This window comes from Syngnathoides biaculeatus, chromosome 20 (genome assembly GCF_019802595.1).
Source record: "Syngnathoides biaculeatus isolate LvHL_M chromosome 20, ASM1980259v1, whole genome shotgun sequence".
Taxonomy (NCBI): domain Eukaryota; kingdom Metazoa; phylum Chordata; class Actinopteri; order Syngnathiformes; family Syngnathidae; genus Syngnathoides; species Syngnathoides biaculeatus.
In genome coordinates, this window is record NC_084659.1 from 9235294 (window position 1) to 9252775 (window position 17482).

The window sequence follows — 17482 nt, forward strand, 5'->3', positions numbered from 1 at the left end:
CCTTTGAACACTGAGACAGACGAATATCAGTCCGTCATCCTGTTTGAAAGTCCGACACCATCAGCTGTCTTCAACGCATATAAAATCAATCAAACAAATGAGCCTTCGCGGATGGACGGATGCGGTGGCAAATATGAAAATTGTCAAGGGATCGCGGACGTTTACAGGCGGGACGCCACTTTCTATTGCGGCTGACACGAAGCAGGCCTGTCGTCTCGCCATCTGCACATCGGACCGTCTTGACTTTCCCGAGGCGGCCTTCGCTTGCATGCAACCAACCACAACAACTAAACGCACCCCTGGCGTACCCCTCCGCCGTACTTTCCAGTACATTCTACACCGGCCCTCGCCTCCACGTGCGCGCAGCGCCGAAATTGCTGCCACATGTCGCAGGAGGGGGGTTCAAACGCACACCTTGAGCACGGACTATTATCCATAATTGGCTTCAAAGACGAGATGGAACAATCAGTCAGGGAGGGAGACGCTTGAAACCGAAAGACAGAAGACGCTAGAACGTTGATCTCTCAATGCGGTTTCTTGCCCCCCGCCCCACGTGTTCGCAGTCCCCCCCCCCCCCGCAGTCGCTCGTCTGAATTTTCGTAAAGATTGATTGCCTCCCGAGGGTAATCTCTCCCAGGCTCCCGTATCCCCGTCCAATTCCCGCATCGCCCCCCCCCAAGCCGCCCTCGTCCGGCATCTCTGCCCTTAGCACTCCGTCGCCATCCCGTCTGGACATTTTGTCACCTTCTTCAGTGCCAGTTTATACCGCCGAAGGAAATCTGTCGCCCATTTTCGATGAACCAAAGACCTCCTCGCACTTGTTGACCGTCCGGTACCCCCCCCCCCCCCCCCCCCCGCCAGAGTCCTTTCCCCGAGAACTTGTTTGGCCGCCCGCGGAACGAAGCGCTTCCATCTGGCTTCAAGCTGCGAAATGAATAAAACATCTGACGGCAAGAAAGGAAGTGAGGGTTTTCTCCTCGTCCTTAACCTACCGCCGATTAAAGGAAGGTGCAGTAAGTCAAGGTGTCGGCTTGAAGACTCAATACAAAAACTGTACCGTGCGACTTTGAGCTCGATGCTAATTTACACAACCAGTTGTCAAGGAAACGAATCATCCGGACATTCCTCAAAAACTGATTTTATGAGCATTAAGATATTAGCAAATTTTGCTTCTCCCATTTTTCACACACGTAGTCCCTCTCGCTCTTGCGCCAACGTCGCCAAAAGTCGCCAAAGTCTCAATCGTGGCGAGGTCTGTGGCTTCCCCTGAACTCCCCGTGAACTCGCCGGCCCTGTAGCGAACGCCGACCCCGGCGTTTTAAGTCCGACCTCTGCGAGGAAACAGCCTTTTTTCAGTTTTCCGCCGGAAGATTACAAGGGTATGAACGGCGCGGCGCTAGCTAGCTGGGAGCACGTGAGGGGGGGGGGGGGCAGATTGTTGCTATTAGAACGGGACTCTTTTGATTTGTTGTGACACGTTCTTCCGCTGCGTGGTGGACTCATCCAGTCGGTTTGGAGATGTGCTGACCGCGAGGATTTCGTGAGGCAAGGATTTCTGTTACCTCTGGTTTTGTTCCCAAAGCTCCCGAAAATCCGCTATCCTGTACAGAACGTGGGTTTTACCCCAGAACCGAAAACTCCTGAAGGACCACCGTGTGTTTTGATTGAGGGACTCCAGAGTAATTTATCTAGCGCTGCTGGGGATTGGGTGATATTAAAAATCCATACCCTGAACCAAAACTCCCTGAAGCTAAATTATTAGCTACAATAATTCAAAGGTGACTAAAAAAATAAATAAAACTGTATTTCATTCGGCGTCCCGACTGAATGAGCGTAGTGTTACGTAAGTGGGACAACCAACCAGTGATCCCGTGAGGAATTTTGGCACAGGTTTTCGAATGTGCACGGGCAGAGCAGAGTGCCCTGTGGGACTCTCTCACATGTCTCCAGGCCCACTAAGTATTTTGGAGAGTGGGTGTCACTTTTCAGATGGGAGATGGATCATATCAAGCTTTGCTCTAACCTGCATTTTGTCTGAGGTGGCCGCTTTGAGCCAAGGCTTCTTGGATTCCAAGATAAAGGTTTTGTTTTGGCCTCCCTCGGAAAACCGCAAGAGTCTAAATAGACGGTTTCAAAAAACGCATCTGTGACGGATGTGCGCGCGATTGTTCGTCGACCTTTATTCTATTTATAACCCCCAAGTCTGTTTAACGCAGGATTTGTTGTTAAAGCAGCTCGAAGAAGAGCTACGGAGTTGAACTTTCACCATTTATAGAAAGTTTTTACAACTGATGGGTGATGTACGGTGAAGAAAATAAGTATTTGAACACCCTGCTATATTGCAAGTTCTCCCGCTTAGAAATCTTGGAGGGGTCTGAAATTGTCCACTGTGAGAGAGAGAATCTAAAAAGAAAAATCCAGAAATCCCAATGTATGGTTTTTTTCAATGATTTATTTGTGTGATACAGCTGTAAATATGTATTTGAACACCTGTCTGTCAGCTAGAATTCTGACCCTCAGAAACCTGTTAGTCCGCCTTTAAAAGTCCATTCCCACTCCATGTATTATCCTGAATCAGGTGACCCTGTGTGAGGTCGTTAGCGGCATAAAGACACCTGTCCACCCCGTACAATCGGTAAGACTCAAACTTGTAACGTGGCCAAGACCAAAGAGCTGTCCAAAGACACCAGAGAGAAAATTGTACAAGTCCACACGGCTGGAAAGGGCGACGAAGAAATTCCCAAGCAGCTTGGTGCGAAAAGGTCCATCGTTGGAGCAATCATTAGAAAATGGACGAAGCTAAACGTGACGGTCAATCTCAGTCTGAGTGGAGCCCCATGCAAGATTTCACCTCGTAGGGTCTCAATGATCCCGAGAAAGGACAGAACCTCAGGACTACACGACAGGACTTGATCGACGACCTGAAAAGTGCTGGGACCACCGATTCCAAGGTGACCGTTAGTAACGCGCTGAGACGTCATGGTCTGAAGTCATGCACGGCACGGAAGGTTCCCTTGCGAAAACCAGCACATGTCAAGACCCGTCTTAAGTTTGCCAATGACCTTTTGGATGATACAGAGGAGTCACGGGAGAACGTTTTGTGGTCAAATGAGACCAAAATGGAACTGTTTGGTCATAATTCCACTAACCGTGTTTGGAGGAAGACGAATGCCGAGTTCCATCCCAAGAACACCGTCCCTACTGTGAAGCATGGGAGTGGTAGCTGTTGTGGTATTGTGAGATTTTGGGGAACAACCTCTTGCCCTCGGTCAGAGCATTGAAGATGGGTCTTGGCTGGATCTTTCAACATGACAATGACCCGAAGCACACAGCCAGGAAAACCAAGGAGTGGCCTCCGTAAGAAGCAGATCAAGGTTCTGGTGTGGTCTAGCCATTCCCCAGACTTAAACCCGATAGAAAATCTTAGAAGGGAGCTGAAACTCCGTGGTTCTCAGCGACAGCCCAGAAACCTTTCTGATCTAGAGAAGATCTGTGTGGAGCAGTGGGCCGAAATCCCTCCTGCAGTGTGCGCAAACCTGGTGAACAACTACAGGAAACGTTTGACCTCTGTCATTGCAAACAAAGGCGACTGTACCAAATATTAACATTGGTTTTCTCAGGTGTTCAAATACTTGTTTGCAGCTGTATCACACAAAAAAATCGTTAAAAAAATCATACATTGTGATTTCTGAATTTTTGTTTTTAGATGATCTCTCTCGCAGTGGACAATTTCAGACCCCTCCATGATTTCTAAGTGGGAGAACTTGCAATATAGCAGGGCGTTCAAATACTTTTTTTCTTCACTGTACAGAAAATGTTCTTGTTTTCCGGACAGCCAGATTGGACCAGATCAATTCTCACTCCGATATATTACCAATGAGAATACGACCAGTAAAAGTATTTCAGTCCAGGACAAGCGTACAGCGCGGACCTTTCCGATCTACGCCGCCGGCCCGGCTTTGATCCAGACGGCGAGTCCCGGCGGTGAATCCTCACATTACTCAACAATAACATCCATTGGTGACGCAACCGTTCACCCGATCCAGTTTGGATCGGCCGGCCGAGTCGCTCACACGGCCAAAATGACAATGTAAGAAATATAAGCCCGGGGGTATTGAGGCGCTATCGCACGGTAATTTAGAGGTTTTTCGCAAAATCCCATCAGCCGGACTTTGGTCTGGTGCATTGCTCAGCCTCTTTCAGGGTACTTAATCCGAGCAGAAGGTGATGGCCTGTGACACTAATGACCAGCCACCCAGCAACGTGAACCAGCACTTTTTTTTCCGTCCGGTTTTGGGTTGGCACAGATCTCCCGAAATCTGGATCCCCCCCCAACCACAAACACATCCCCTTAACGTCTCTTGCGAAGCCAGATGGATTCCACGCCTGAGGACTTGCACAACTCAATCAGCCGCATATCAGCGACGCGCATCCCAAGCAGCCCCTCGACTCCGCTTAGTCCGACGCGGGCCAAAAAACTTCGGCGCTATTTTAACATCCGTCTGCTTTCCAGTCTATTGTTTCGAGCAGATCTGCGCGTAATCAGTGAATCTGGTTCTCGGGGCGTTTTAGGAGGAAAACTGCATGCTCGGTAGCGGCTAGCCAACGAGTACATCGTGTCCCTGACGCGCTAATGCTCATAAGGCTTTGGATAAGTTATAGATTTGGTGTAAATCTCGCTATTTTGACTCTACCTGTCTGTTTTTGCCGCTATCGATCACATGATATGAAAATGACCCATATACGGGCGTAGACGGACACGTCACTGTCCGATATCTGTGGCCCAATCCCGACAGAGGCCGGCGGTGGCATGTGCGAGGTCTTGCCCAACTCCAAGTGTGGGAAGGCGTTATCTGCCCCGGGACCAGTTTGGGCACGGAGAAGCTAATCCAGGAGAAAACCGTGAGTGTCCTGACCTCATCCCGACGAGATGAGATACACAAACGCCCGCACGGGCGACGTTTCTTACGAGGACATTGAAAGCTAGCTGTGAAGCAGAATCAACTTCAATTCCTTGAAAAAGGCTAAAACTGCGACCTTCAGTTGAAACCTCTGGAACGCAACACCAATAACACACTTTGTGTAAGAGCAAGTTTTTTCATTACATTCTGGAAATTGCACCCAAGGATGAACCAGATTTGTGCACGTCCAGAATTCACTTCGTCTGATTCCTGTCGACTTTCCTACGATGTTACGCAATCAAGCTGTGTAAAAATAATGCGGTCATCTTGCAGTTTCTTTTATGTACAGATTTTAAATGCTAGTTGCTGCAAAATAATTATGCTAATGCTAAGAGGCGCGCATTAGCGCTAATGCTCCCGCACCTTGCACATAATCGAATCCAGCGAGCCGACGTACATTGCGCGATAGCGTGCTTCCCGCGTATTATCTAATGGTCTGAGCGCGTCGAGACGGAGCTAATTTGGTACCGGCGGGGCCATATGCTAAGGTTAGCGAGTTCCCTCCGAGCTCCTTTTCGAAAGGTCTCGCGACGGCAGGAAGTGGCTCCATCAATCAGCGCGAGGGGGACAGCTCTGCTCTCCTCCCGGGGGTCGCCGCGGACCCCTCGGCGCAGCTGCTCCCGAAAAGAGGCCTGCTTCCCATTTTCATTCCGATCCGTCCGTGAGCGCGCGGCCGTCGCGCAGCTGAGCTCTCGTCAACAAAGCAATTAGAGGACCGCAGTTCCGACTCCAAACCAGATTTAGCTTCAGGATAGTTGATGGATGTGAGGCAGGAAGGACGGACGATGTCAAAGCGGCTTTCCATTCCGACGTCAATGCCGTGTGACGGGCGGCCATAGTGGTTTCGGTCAATAGCCGGGCTGCGGCGGCGGGGCCCACGTGCGGCCCCCGCGCCGACACGCTTTGACAGGGGGGGCTCCGAAACCGCCGCCGAAGCACGGTAAATATCTTTCGTTACCCTCAACTTCCGTCTGCTCCTGCTTTAAGGCGAGCAACTGAACGCGTCACCCGTGGAAGTGGGTCAATATTTATCCGCGGTCGCCTCGAGTCGGAAACGGCTCGGCCAGACAATTTCTCCTGAATTCGGTCGTAAAACAAGCGGAAGAGGCCATTTGCTCGTCATTTCCGAGCCTTCTGGTGTGGTTCGGATTTCTAAACGTTTTCAAAAGGTTGCGAAATGCGGACCAGGAAGAGGCAACGTGCTACAGCACAGCCCCACTGGTCCGGGATCAAAGCCAAAGAACGAGAACCTGGTCCGGGTGATCTCCCTGACTGGCAAAGCAGAACCAGATTATATCTTAAAGGGGAAATCCAGTGCTTTGCATTTATCAGTGAATCCGATAGTTCATGTAATATGTCCTCTATTTTGACAATGTGATGTTAAATCCTCTCTCGTTTGATAGTGTTCTGAGAAGATTATTATCAACAATTACGGATTTTCAGGGGTGCTGCCATTTTTGCAAGTCACGTGATTTACGTGCGCGGATGTGACGTGTACCGTGCCGCAACAAAGGCTGGATTACATGGGACACCATTTACGCCCAGCGCCGATTTCTCAGATTTATCCTCATCTGGTGAAGAAATAGCAGTATCGGTTGATCGGGAAGACGGAGGAATACTTCCGTACAGATTTGAACCTGTGGCTGTAAATAATGTCGAATATTCGGATGGTTCGTCGGGCGGAATTACGCCGGAGTCTGATCACTTGGAGGCCTACGCGCGGGACGTAAGTGCGTAAACAAAGGGCCGGGGAGTTCCGGGCCGGCAGCTGCGGATGGTTTTTCGGACGGGAATGTCTGACGAGCGAGCTCCGGCGGCGGGCCGCAAGCCGAGTTTCGGCGGCGGAGGCCGTTAGCCGAGCTTCGTCGGCTCGCTCGTCAGACTCCACTTCATTCCCGTCTGAAGAACCATTCACGGCTGCCTGCCCGGAGCTCCGGGGACCTTTGTTGCCGAGCTTCGGCTCGCGGACGCCGAAGCTCGGCTAACGGCCTCCGCCGCCGGAGCTCGGCTTGCGGCCCGCCGCCCGAGCTCGCTCGTCGGACTCCGCGTCATTCCCGTCTGAAGAACCATTCACGGCTGCCTGCCCGGAGCTCCGGGGACCTTTGTTGCCGAGCTTCGGCTCGCGGACGCCGAAGCTCGGCTAACGGCCTCCGCCGCCGGAGCTCGGCTTGCGGCCCGCCGCCCGAGCTCGCTCGTCGGACTCCGCGTCATTCCCGTCCGAAGAACCATTCACGGCCGCCTGCCCGGAGCTCCGGGGACCTTTGTTGCCGAGCTTCGGCTCGCGGACGCCGAAGCTCGGCTAACGGCCTCCGCCGCCGGAGCTCGGCTTGCGGCCCGCCGCCCGAGCTCGCTCGTCGGACTCCGCGTCATTCCCGTCTGAAGAACCATTCACGGCCGCCTGCCCGGAGCTCCGGGGACCTTTGTTGCCGAGCTTCAGCTCGCGGCCTCCGCCGGACTCCAACGCTCAGCTAACGGCCTCCGCCGCCGAAACTCGGCTCTGCATCCGCACTCGTAGGTCATGTGACTTGCGAAAATGGCAGCACCCCTGAAAATCCGTAATTGTCGATAAAAATCTTTTCAAAAGAGATAGGATTTAACATCACGTTGTCAAAATAGAAGACATATTACATGAAGTATTGGATACATTTTTCATGCAAACCACTGGATTTCCCCTTCAACCTTGGGAATAGTTCTAGGCTCTTGTTCTTCGCCTTTGATCCTGGACACCCACTTTTTGGGGGGCTCTAGTCCGTAGTCCCTCCCGCCGCCGACCACATTTCAGAGAGAATTTTTCTGATCTGTGGGTACTAAACTTGACCCAAAAAAGCGCCATGTTGTTCCCCGTCGTCTCCTCGCAGTTCTCCAGTTTTTACGTCAGTTGCAAGTTGAGGAAAAGTCCAGACATCTGGAAGCGATGTTCGCCGAAAAGGGTGTAATGAGATTGTCGAGAGGCTCGAGATTCACGATTATTTCCTGCCTTCACGCCACCTGGGGGGGGGGGGAGGCAAACTATTGAGCCAGCACTTGTCTGAACATTAAAAAAAAAAAAAATACACATTTCACCTGCCAAGATCCTCGTTTGACTCCTCGAGCAAAGATTTTATTATTATTATTTTTTTTTTTAAGAGCTTAATTTAGACCGCAGCATCCAGGTCGGGAAGTGTGAAAAGTCTTTGAGTTCTTCTGTCCTCTTTCTTGTGGTATTTTAGTATCAATCGGGCTGGAAATGAATTTTTTTTTTTTTAATCTCGCGCGTGTTCGAACCCCAAAACATCCATCAAGGCCTTCCGCTAGCAGAAATTAAATATAGACTTGAATGAGGGGGATTTTTTTCATTTTTAATCACTTCACACACTCATCAAAATTCCACAAATTAGTCACAGGAGAGGGTGAGTTTTTGATCGAGTGCGGCCTCCCCGGGTGCGATCTCAGCATGGGGCATCATTAGAACTCGTACCGCCGCTTTAAATGTCTTCAAGGGTGGAGTCACCTTTAGGGACAAGACGCCCCCTAGTGTACATCCAAATCATTGCAGCCATATTTCAGATTTCAAAGATTTGTATGGATATTGTAGCGAGAGTATTCTTGTAAAACGATTGTAGGATCTACTGACAGTAGTCAGGAACAGGAACTGTTGTTGTTTTCCACGACTAGCATGCTAGTTGCTGCACTAGTAACACTGCTAACTCAAGCTAGTATGTTTCATTTTCCTCTCACGGTCTTTTGAAATCAGTTCCAAATATTTGATACATACTTTCTGTATATTATTGGTTGTTTGTCACTATGCCCAGTAGGGGTCTCACCTCTAACTATCCGGATCCACGCCACCAAAACTGAAGTCGCCATCTTGATACTCCCAAAACAACCACGCCGACCTGTGCGGCGACAGCGATTTCGTGGCTGTGAGAAAATATTCCACAGGTAAGTTGGAAAATAAGTTACATGGACACTGTTAAAGTGTGTTTGTAAATGTTTATTTTTAATGTTCTGATGATCTTAATTCACTTGAACAAAGTTTTGTTGACATTTGTTATTGTTCACTGTTCAGGCTCTGCTTCACCTTTACAGGCCGACAGTTTTCTCGCGAAAAAAGTGATGTCAATATTTTCCCAAACTTCATCAGTGGATAAACAAGAAAACGCATTTTCTGTGAAATTTTTCATTTAATTTTTTCTGCAAATTGAATTTTATTTTCAAATGTAAGGATATAAGTTTAAATTTTCTGTCTGAAATAGGACGTCGCAGAGACAACACATGAACGATGCGTTTAGCATGTTTTTTCCAACTGCGAGTCCTTATTTTAAAAAAAAATTGAACTGATTGACATAAAATTTAATGTTTTTATGACAAAAAAATGCTTAATTTTTTGCTACGTTATGATGATGTTGCTTCACAGCGTATTCTAGGAAAAGTTAACATGTCACCAAAATCGGGCCCAAGGTAATATGCAAGATTTCTTGGCATTCACGGTGTTATATGTCTTTCCTTTGCACTTAGCCTTTTTTGGCTTCCATCCATCCATTTTCTTCACCGCTTATCCTCACAAGGGTCGCGGGGCGTGCTGGAGCCTATCGCAGCTGTCAACGGGCGGGAGGCGGGGTACACCTTGAACTGGTTGCCAGCCAATCACAGGGCAGACAGACAACAACCGCACTCACAATCATACCTAGGGGCAATTTTGAGTGTCCAATCGATGTTGCATGTTTTTGGAATGTGGGAGGAAACCGGAGTGCCCGGAGGAATCCCACGCAGGCACGGGGAGAATACGAAAACTCCACACATGCGAGACCGGGATTGAACCCGGGACTTCAGAACTGTGAGGCCAACGCGTTACCAGCTGCCCTCCTTTTTTGGCTTATCAAGTGGAATTAAAAATCCTTCATGTTACCAGAATTGGAAAAAAATGTCAAGCTCACATGACCAGATTTAATTCTACATGGCAAACTTTGAGAGAAAAAATAACCCCACCATAATTCAACCTGTAAACTTTGTCCTTCATTCGTTTTTAGGAGTACCAAGATGGCGGCCAACTGGCTTCACCCAATCAACATACCGCTCGATGTGTATGCGCTATCCGGTCTGGGTCAGTTGGTGAGTCCCTCATCACTTCTCTGTGTTATCTATGTTGTTCTATTATGTTACCTGCGGCGGTCTACAGTGGCCGCTCACATTGCTCAATGTCCTCGGAGTTTAATCAACACTCGTTACAGAAAGAAAAAAAAATCTCACTGTATTGTGTTTATGAATGATTAAAATTAGTATTTGTTCGATGAAGTAGTGGTAATTGATTGGTCACACCATCTATGTTCATTTTCTTCAAATTCATCCTGACCGCATTATCCTGAAGATATGTTTGTCTTTATGTATGAGGGTTTATTTTCAGTCAGAGGTACTATGAGAGCTATTGCAAAAGTGTTAGTTATAAAAATAATGTTTTATAGTGCTCTACTTACCAAGTGCTTTTTGTGTATGTTCGGGGATGTCGATTATTGGTTGTTTGTTACTATACCCGGTAGGGGTCTCACCTCTCCCCGGTGTTATGGGATGGTTCCCTTGTCTGTGTTATCTATGTTGTCCTCTATAGTAGCCGCTCACTGTATTCCTTGTCCTCGGATTTCAATCAAAAAAAAAACCAACTCATTATTACAGAAACCTGTAACAAGAAGCCAGTTGTAGCGCCGGAGAAAAGGAGTCGGAGGCGGAGTGTCGGACACAGAAACAGAACTTGCTTTATTGTTCGACATCACCAAAAAAACTCGCATAACGGCGGGAACTCTGTTAACCTTTTCCTCCGGAAGCGCAACAACAAAAACAATCCGTGCGGAACCCCGCACCCCAACTCGAGGTCCCGCGGGTGAATTATGTAAACACCACACAGTAACATTTACACATTCCCAATGTCCGCTTGAATATTTATCACCAAATATCAACTAATAACCGTGAATATGAGAGAATTCTATTTCCTGAGCTAGATTATGGCATGAAAATCATTCATGAGCATTATTATTCGACAAGAAAATCATCCCAATATTTGTACTGGAATTAATCTCAATAGAATATCGATTGTGATTAATTTAATACTCGTATTCATGATGAAAAGTATCGCTGGTGTCAGTCTCCACGGCACTCTTTCGACTGACACTGACAGCAGCGCTACGGATAATAGCGTCCGCCTTTAGCTAAGGTCGGCTACGCTTATTGGTCACCATGAAAAGTTTTTTTTTTATATTATTTAAAAAAAACTGTGCTATCCTCTTCCTCAACCCTGCCAATAATTTTATCACGCTGCCGTCGTTGTGAATCAAGTCTCCACGAGACCAAGTCATGCATTTTGCATTTTTGAGTTTGAGTTTGTTTGTTTCGGGGATGAGATCCCGCCCCAGGTTGAGGAGTTCCAGTATCTCGGCGTCTTGTTCACGAGTGAGGGAAGAATGGAGCGGGAGATCGACGGACGAATCGGTGCAGCGGACTTTGTATCGGTCCGTTGTGGTAAAGAAGGCGCTAAGTCGAAAGGTGGAGCTCTCAATTTACTAGTTGTTCTACGTTCCTACCCTCACTTATGGGCACGGGCTGTTGGTCGACACCGAAAGAACAAGATCCCGGATACAAGCGGCCGAAATGAGTTTCCGCCGCAGGGTGTCCAGGATCTCCCTTAGACATCGGGAGAGAAGCTCGGTCATCAGGGAGGGGCTCAGTGTCGAGCTGCTGCTACTCCGCTTTGAGAGGAGCCAGATGAGGTAGGCGGGACATCTGATCCGGATGCCTCGCTGGTGAGGTGTTCTGGGCATGTCCCACCAGAAAGAGACCCCGAGGACGACCCAGGACACGCTGGGGAGACTAAGTCTCCCGACTGGCTTGGGAACGCCTCGGGATCCCTCCGGAAAAGCTGGAAGGAAGTGGCTGGGGAAAGGGAAGTCTGGGTATCACTGCTGAAGCTACTTCCCCCGCGACCTGACCCGAGAAGCGGAAGAAAATTGATGGATGGAAGTTTGTAAATTAATTAAGACCCGAGTTACTGTAACCCAAGGAAAGTCTTCAACCTCTGGCCCCCGTTGCGATTAAATCCGCACTTGCCTCTGAATGAAAAGGCATCTTTTTCAAGTCTATATTTGATCATTTATGCCACAAAGTACAAACACGAGCTAAGCACACTACTAACCAAAATACTGACTGACGAGTACAAACGATGCCATTTGGGGAGAGGGGTTGGGGTCGTGTACAAACATTTAGGGATCACACTTCATGATCTCTCTGAGGCAGATGGTGGCATAACACGAGGAGTCCAGGTCGAAGTTTAAGGTCAGCGTGAGCGATTCCTGCTTGGCGTGCTCCGCCGAGACCTTCGAGTGTCCGTCGCTCTTCCTGCTGCAGTTTCCCGTTGCCTCTCCTCCTCCTTCCTCATTGGTCAGGAGCTGGTAGCTAAGGTTGCACAGGTTGGCCAGTAACGGGCGGTAGCAGCCCGGCAGGTTCAGCTTGAGGCCGCCCACTCGGAAGCGGCAGTCGCCCAGACCGTCTCTGGCCAGTCTCTCGCGGTACCACGTGCCCGTGGCGTTCTCGGGGTACTTGACCGTGTTTCCCGGCATCGGCAGCAACACCTGAAGACAAGAGTCGGCTTCAAATTCGGATTCAAACGAATTCGGGTTCAAACCTACGAAAATGTCTCGACGACGTGCCTGGGTCAGAGCGTAGACTCCCTGTCGTTCTTCTTGTTCCGTCACCACGTGGATCTGAGGAAAAAGCAGAAGAATCACATTCAAACACAAAATGTACTTATTTCGATTGAAAACAAAAATATGAGCACGCCAAAACCGTATTTATGATGCAACGAACATGAGTGGAAAGCCCCAGTTGAACCCACAAACCAGAATCTGATTAAATAAATTCAAATTCATAAATGACACCGGCCTGCAGTGTGGTTAACGCACATACTCGTTACAATATGGAAGACGTCTCAAGTAAAGAGCAATGTTTAACTTGATTTTTTACAACCTGTATTTCAAAATGGCCCCGCAAAGATTTATAGAGTAGTGCTTGTGGATAGTGACATGAAGTGGATGAATAAAATACCTCCACCGGTATGTTTTTTTTTTTTTAACTGTTAGCATTACATTAGCGTTAGCTAGGGCTACCGTCGCGATATTGTCACACCGGCGTTAGCGTCACGATAGCGTTACGCTACCGTTAGCATTGCGCGAGCATGTTGCTGCTGTGTTACTGCCACGTCTCAATGATTGATTTTTTTTAACCGACCCTGTTAGCGCTGCGCTAGCAATAACGCTGTGCTCGCGTGTTGCTGCTGTGTCTCAGTGATTTTTTTTTTAACCAGCCCCGTTAGCACTGCACTAGCTAGTGTTAGCGTCGCGCTAGCATTAGCATCGCGCTAGCATGTTGCTGCTGTGTTACTGCCACGTCTTAGTGATTTAGTTTTTTTTTTTTTTTGACCTGAGCTGGTCTGGATTCTCCACAGCCATCCATTTTTTCCGCTTCCTGCATCCACACGAGGTCTCCCTTTCGTACGTCGTGACCCAGGGTGACCAATCTGTGTGCGACCGCCTCGTTCCAAATTCTGCATATTTGCAATAAAATCAAATAAGAAGACGTATTAACAGAGCGCTCCGCGGGTCAAGAGGATCCCAGCCGGGCCCGCGTCGCGGACGACCTGCTGCAGTAGGCGTGTGGGTAGAAGACTCTCATGCCGTGCGGAAGGCTGAGCCAGGCCTTGGCGCAGCCGTCCGGGCCGGTGCCGTAACGGTTCAGGGCGCGCAGCATGAGCCGTTCCCTGGCTTTGGACGCGGGCATTAACGCCAAGGACTCCTTCGCGTTATCTGGAGGGATAAGTTGCACTTTTTAGCTCACTTATTGAGACCCCTTTCCAAGTGAAGTGTCCAATCACCCGTCTGAAGGAAGTGTCGCTTGGCCTGGCTCGGAGGATCATCGCCGTCCTCGGGACTGAAGAACAAACGGACGGCGTTCACCTGAACGCAAAAGAAAAAGAGCTGATCGTTTTTTATTTTATATTTTTGCATTTGCGGGTACTTTAAAGCAGCTTCGCGCACAAATTTTAAAAATAAAAACACTCACCATGTCTTCTTTGAGTAAAGCCAGCCCAACTTGGTCAGACTGAACACTCTGGCCAATTCCGAAGCGCTGCGGCCCGTAGTAGTTGACAAAACCTCGCACCTTTGCGCACAAAAAACAACAACCACGGTAAAAAAAAAAGTATCGTAATTTCCAGCCTACAAGCCGCAACTTTTTGCCGCACGCTTTCAACCCTGCGGTTTATGCGGTGATGCGGTTAAATTGTTTTTTTTTTTTTTTTTTTTTTTCCCCTAACGGCCGCAACGAGCGGAAAAGGTAAGAATGAGACGGGTGGAATATGTGTGGTCACAACCCACAAGCACTACTCTATAAATTTTTGCGGGGCTCTTTTGAAATACAGGTTGTAGAAAATCAAGTTGAACGTTGCTCTTTACTTGAGACGTCTTAGATACTGTAATGAGTATGCGCATTAGCTACACTGGAGGCCTGGTTATTTATGAACTTATTTCATCAAATTCTGGCTTGTGGGTTCAACTGGGGCTTTCCGGTCATGTTCTCTGCATGCTAAATACTGTTTTGGCATGCTCATATTTTTGTTTTCAATCATAATCAGTACATTTGTACTTGAATGTGAATTAACCTCCAGCTTTTTCTCAGATCCACGTGGTGACAGAACAGGAACGACAGGGAGTCTACGCTCTGACTCAGGCATGTTGTCGAGACCCCATTTTTGTAGGTTTGAATCCGACTCCTGTCTTCAGGTGTTGCTGCCGATGCCGGGGAAACACGGTCAAGTACCCCGAGAACGCCACGGTCACGTGGTACCGCGAGAGACTGGCCAGAGACGGTCTGGGCGACCGCCGCTTCCGAGTGGGCGGCCTCAAGCTGAACCTGCCGGGCTGCTACTGGCCAACCTGTGCAACCTTAGCGACCAGCTCCTGACCAATGAGGAAGGAGGAGGAGAGGCAACGGGAAACAGCAGCAGGAAGAGCGACGGACACTCGAAGGTCTCGGCGGAGGACGCCAAGACAGAATCGCTCACGCTTACCTTAAACTTCGACCTGGACTCCTCATGTCATGCAACCATCTGCCTCACAGAGATCACGGAGTGTTATCCCTAGATGTTTGCACACTGCGCTAGCTTTAGTGCGGCGCTAGCGTTAGCGCTCGCTTGAGCACAGCGCTAGCGCAGCGTTAAACTCTTTCTGTGTACCGTCTTTCTTTGTAAATATCTCGTGTTTCAATGTGGGTTTCAATGCCTGCGACTTTTACACAGCTGCGGCGTATGTATGTACCAAATGGTATTTCCTTTACAAATGTACTGGGTGGCGCTTGTAACCAGGTGCGCTCTGTCGACCGGGAATTACGGGACATAAGTGGAAGGTTCCGGTCAAAAATGCTCATACCTTGACGTTCTCCAGCGCTTCCTCCACTAATCCGGCGAGTCGATGTTTCGTCTCAGCGCCCGAGCGCACGTCGCCGGCGCCGTGCGACCTCAGGTTGCGGACCACCAGGTCGAAGTGGTTTCCTTGTAGGCGGCCCAGCTTCAGCGGCTCGGCCGCGGGGCGGATGTGGGAGAGGCGCATCCCTCGCTTCTCAAACGCTGCCCTTTTCTCCATCAAACTAGAGAGAAAACACGATTGGGACCGTTTCAGTTCCGGGGTGTACTGAAACCAGTTGGGATAGACTAGCACAATCGGGACCCTGAAGCGCACGTGTACGAAAGTTTTTACCGTTGTGGCGAGACCTTCTTGACCACCATGGACTGGTAGGTGACCGCCCGCTTGTCCTTGATCCCGGCATAGGTGAAGTCCGACGGCAAGACTCCGAGCGTCGCTGCCATGTAGCTGATGGCCTCCAGAGTCTCCAAGTTCTCCTTACACAGCGTGAAAGCTGCAAGAAACAAAACAAAAAAAAAAAAAAGAGTGACAAAACAACAAATATGTGCTATATTTTTTCCTGTTGGTCCACCTGTGTAGACGTCCTCCTCCCTGCGCTCCTCGGCGCTCCTTTTCTTGGGTCTGCCCCTCTCCCTCAGTCGCACCGAGATGGCCGTCCTCTCCTGTTCGGTGAAGCTCTTGGTCTCGACCAGTTTCCCGAACCGGCGGTTGAGGAAATGGTGCACGGCCGTGCGGTGCTCCTTGCTGTCCTCGGGGTGGAACGTGTAGGACGAGTCTTGGACTTTGGCGTCGATGAACCTGAAGAAGTCCTCCGCCTCCTCCTCGGTGACCAACTGGGAGAGCTCCCTGTAGTCCGGGTCCTCCCTCACCCTGATCTCGGGCTGGATGGTGACGGTCATGAGGAAGGGGAAGCGGTGTCGCACGGCCCGGTGGACGTTGGCTCGCTGGTACTTGTCGGTAAAAGAACCCAAAGAGAGCTCCTTGTGGCCCGACTTTTCACCCTCCTCCGCCTCGTCCCGGAGACTCACCACAAACTGCTCGAGCTGTTCGCTCACCGCCTGACCCAAAACCATACTCAGGTCTAAGCTGTCTGGACTCGACACGGTGAAATCGAACCGACAGTCGGCGGAGAAGTCCCCGTCCTCCGACCCCGGGAGGTTCTGATCCTGCTTACATCTCCCACCGGAGTTCTCCGAGGAGTGAGGAGCCTGCGTGGGTGCTCCTGAATTCACTCGCCGTCCATTGACGTCGATTTCCGTCACCACGAAGTCTCGGATGAACTTTTTAATGTTTCCGAGAAAACCCTCGTGGTCAGATATGAAGCACGCTGGGACACTGGCGGCGTCGCCGTCCTGCTTCATTGTAATTTAGATATTTTCGACAAATATCCCGCGGCAGAAATCAACTAACATAAACGATAGAACACGAACTTTTGGGCGGAAGTGATGTTACGAAGCTAGTAAAAACAGACGCTTCATATCTGGCACAAAAGACTGCTCCTACGACGAAATGTAGCAAATACACAATAGTCCACCTCCAATTACACGCCGGGGGGGAAACCGCGTAGTTATTAATACATACTGCAATCATACGGCTGAGAAAAAATGACAAAATAAACACTCAACGTAAATGAAGTGAGCGGCGTGTGTTTTCGAGTAGCCCGCTTGAGGCACGTAAACACAACAACACTGCACAATCTCCTACTTCCGCAGCATGTGACTCGTCACGTGACTTCCTTTTCTTAAAGGGGTAATCACGCGTCATCGCCGGCACTACTAAAATAAACACGCAAAGTGTGCCAAAAATGTGCATACACTTTATAAATTACGGGTCGTTTTTTTTTTGTTTTTTTTTTTTTTTTACAAGTAATGATTCTATCCATCCATTTTCTTTTGCCGCTTATCCTCACGAGAGTCGCGGGGCAAGTAACAATTATCAATATATACATTTTCTTAGATACAGAGGTCATGTTGGCCTTTTGTCTTTGTAAACAAACGTTAAAATGAAAGTCTGTTTGTGTGGCCGTTTTTTTTTTAATTTTAATAAATGGCAATTATTTTGTTGCGTGCGGTGCTCACAAAC

The 17482-nt window shown here is 49.1% G+C and overlaps 1 protein-coding gene and 1 long non-coding RNA gene across 3 annotated transcripts in view; one reads left to right on the forward strand and one right to left on the reverse strand.

The window, feature by feature from the left end:
• The window catches only part of LOC133493147 (uncharacterized), a 56603-nt gene that overhangs the window by 33755 nt on the left and 5366 nt on the right, over nt 1–17482 (forward strand). Inside the window, exons 6-7 of the long non-coding RNA XR_009792862.1 lie at nt 8756–8882; nt 9971–10052. This is a non-coding gene — a long non-coding RNA (uncharacterized LOC133493147). The remainder of the gene's footprint in view (nt 1–8755; nt 8883–9970; nt 10053–17482) is intronic.
• Nucleotides 7634–17127, reverse strand: pus7l (pseudouridine synthase 7 like). 2 transcript variants are annotated; one of them, XR_009792861.1, is made up of 12 exons: nt 16429–17127; nt 15972–16350; nt 15734–15893; nt 15407–15623; nt 14043–14141; nt 13855–13936; nt 13621–13786; nt 13404–13527; nt 12635–12688; nt 10487–12556; nt 8765–8861; nt 7634–7949 (listed from the first exon to the last, which is right to left on the reverse strand). XR_009792861.1 is itself a non-coding variant. In XM_061806101.1 (9 exons), the coding sequence occupies exons 1-9, from the start codon at nt 16759–16761 to the stop codon at nt 12188–12190; spliced, it is 2061 nt and encodes a 686-aa protein (XP_061662085.1). In that variant the 5' UTR covers nt 16762–16763; the 3' UTR covers nt 11047–12187. The 2 variants fall into 2 exon arrangements, 1 of the variants encoding a protein (XP_061662085.1); XM_061806101.1 differs by lacking the exons at nt 7634–7949; nt 8765–8861 and having other exon boundaries at nt 11047–12556; nt 15972–16763.

What these genes read in the sequence shown, in the direction of transcription:
- pus7l (XM_061806101.1), bottom strand. Translation starts at nt 16,761, where the DNA reads ATGAAGCAGGACGGCGACGCCGCCAGTGTCCCAGCGTGCTTCATATCT. An exon ending in GCGACACTTCCTTCAGACGG is followed by an intron (nt 13,787 to 13,854) that starts GTGATTGGACAC and finishes TTATCCCTCCAG; the next exon opens with ATAACGCGAAGGAGTCCTTG. An exon ending in GAGAATCCAGACCAGCTCAG is followed by an intron (nt 12,689 to 13,403) that starts GTCAAAAAAAAA and finishes CTTTTTCCTCAG; the next exon opens with ATCCACGTGGTGACGGAACA.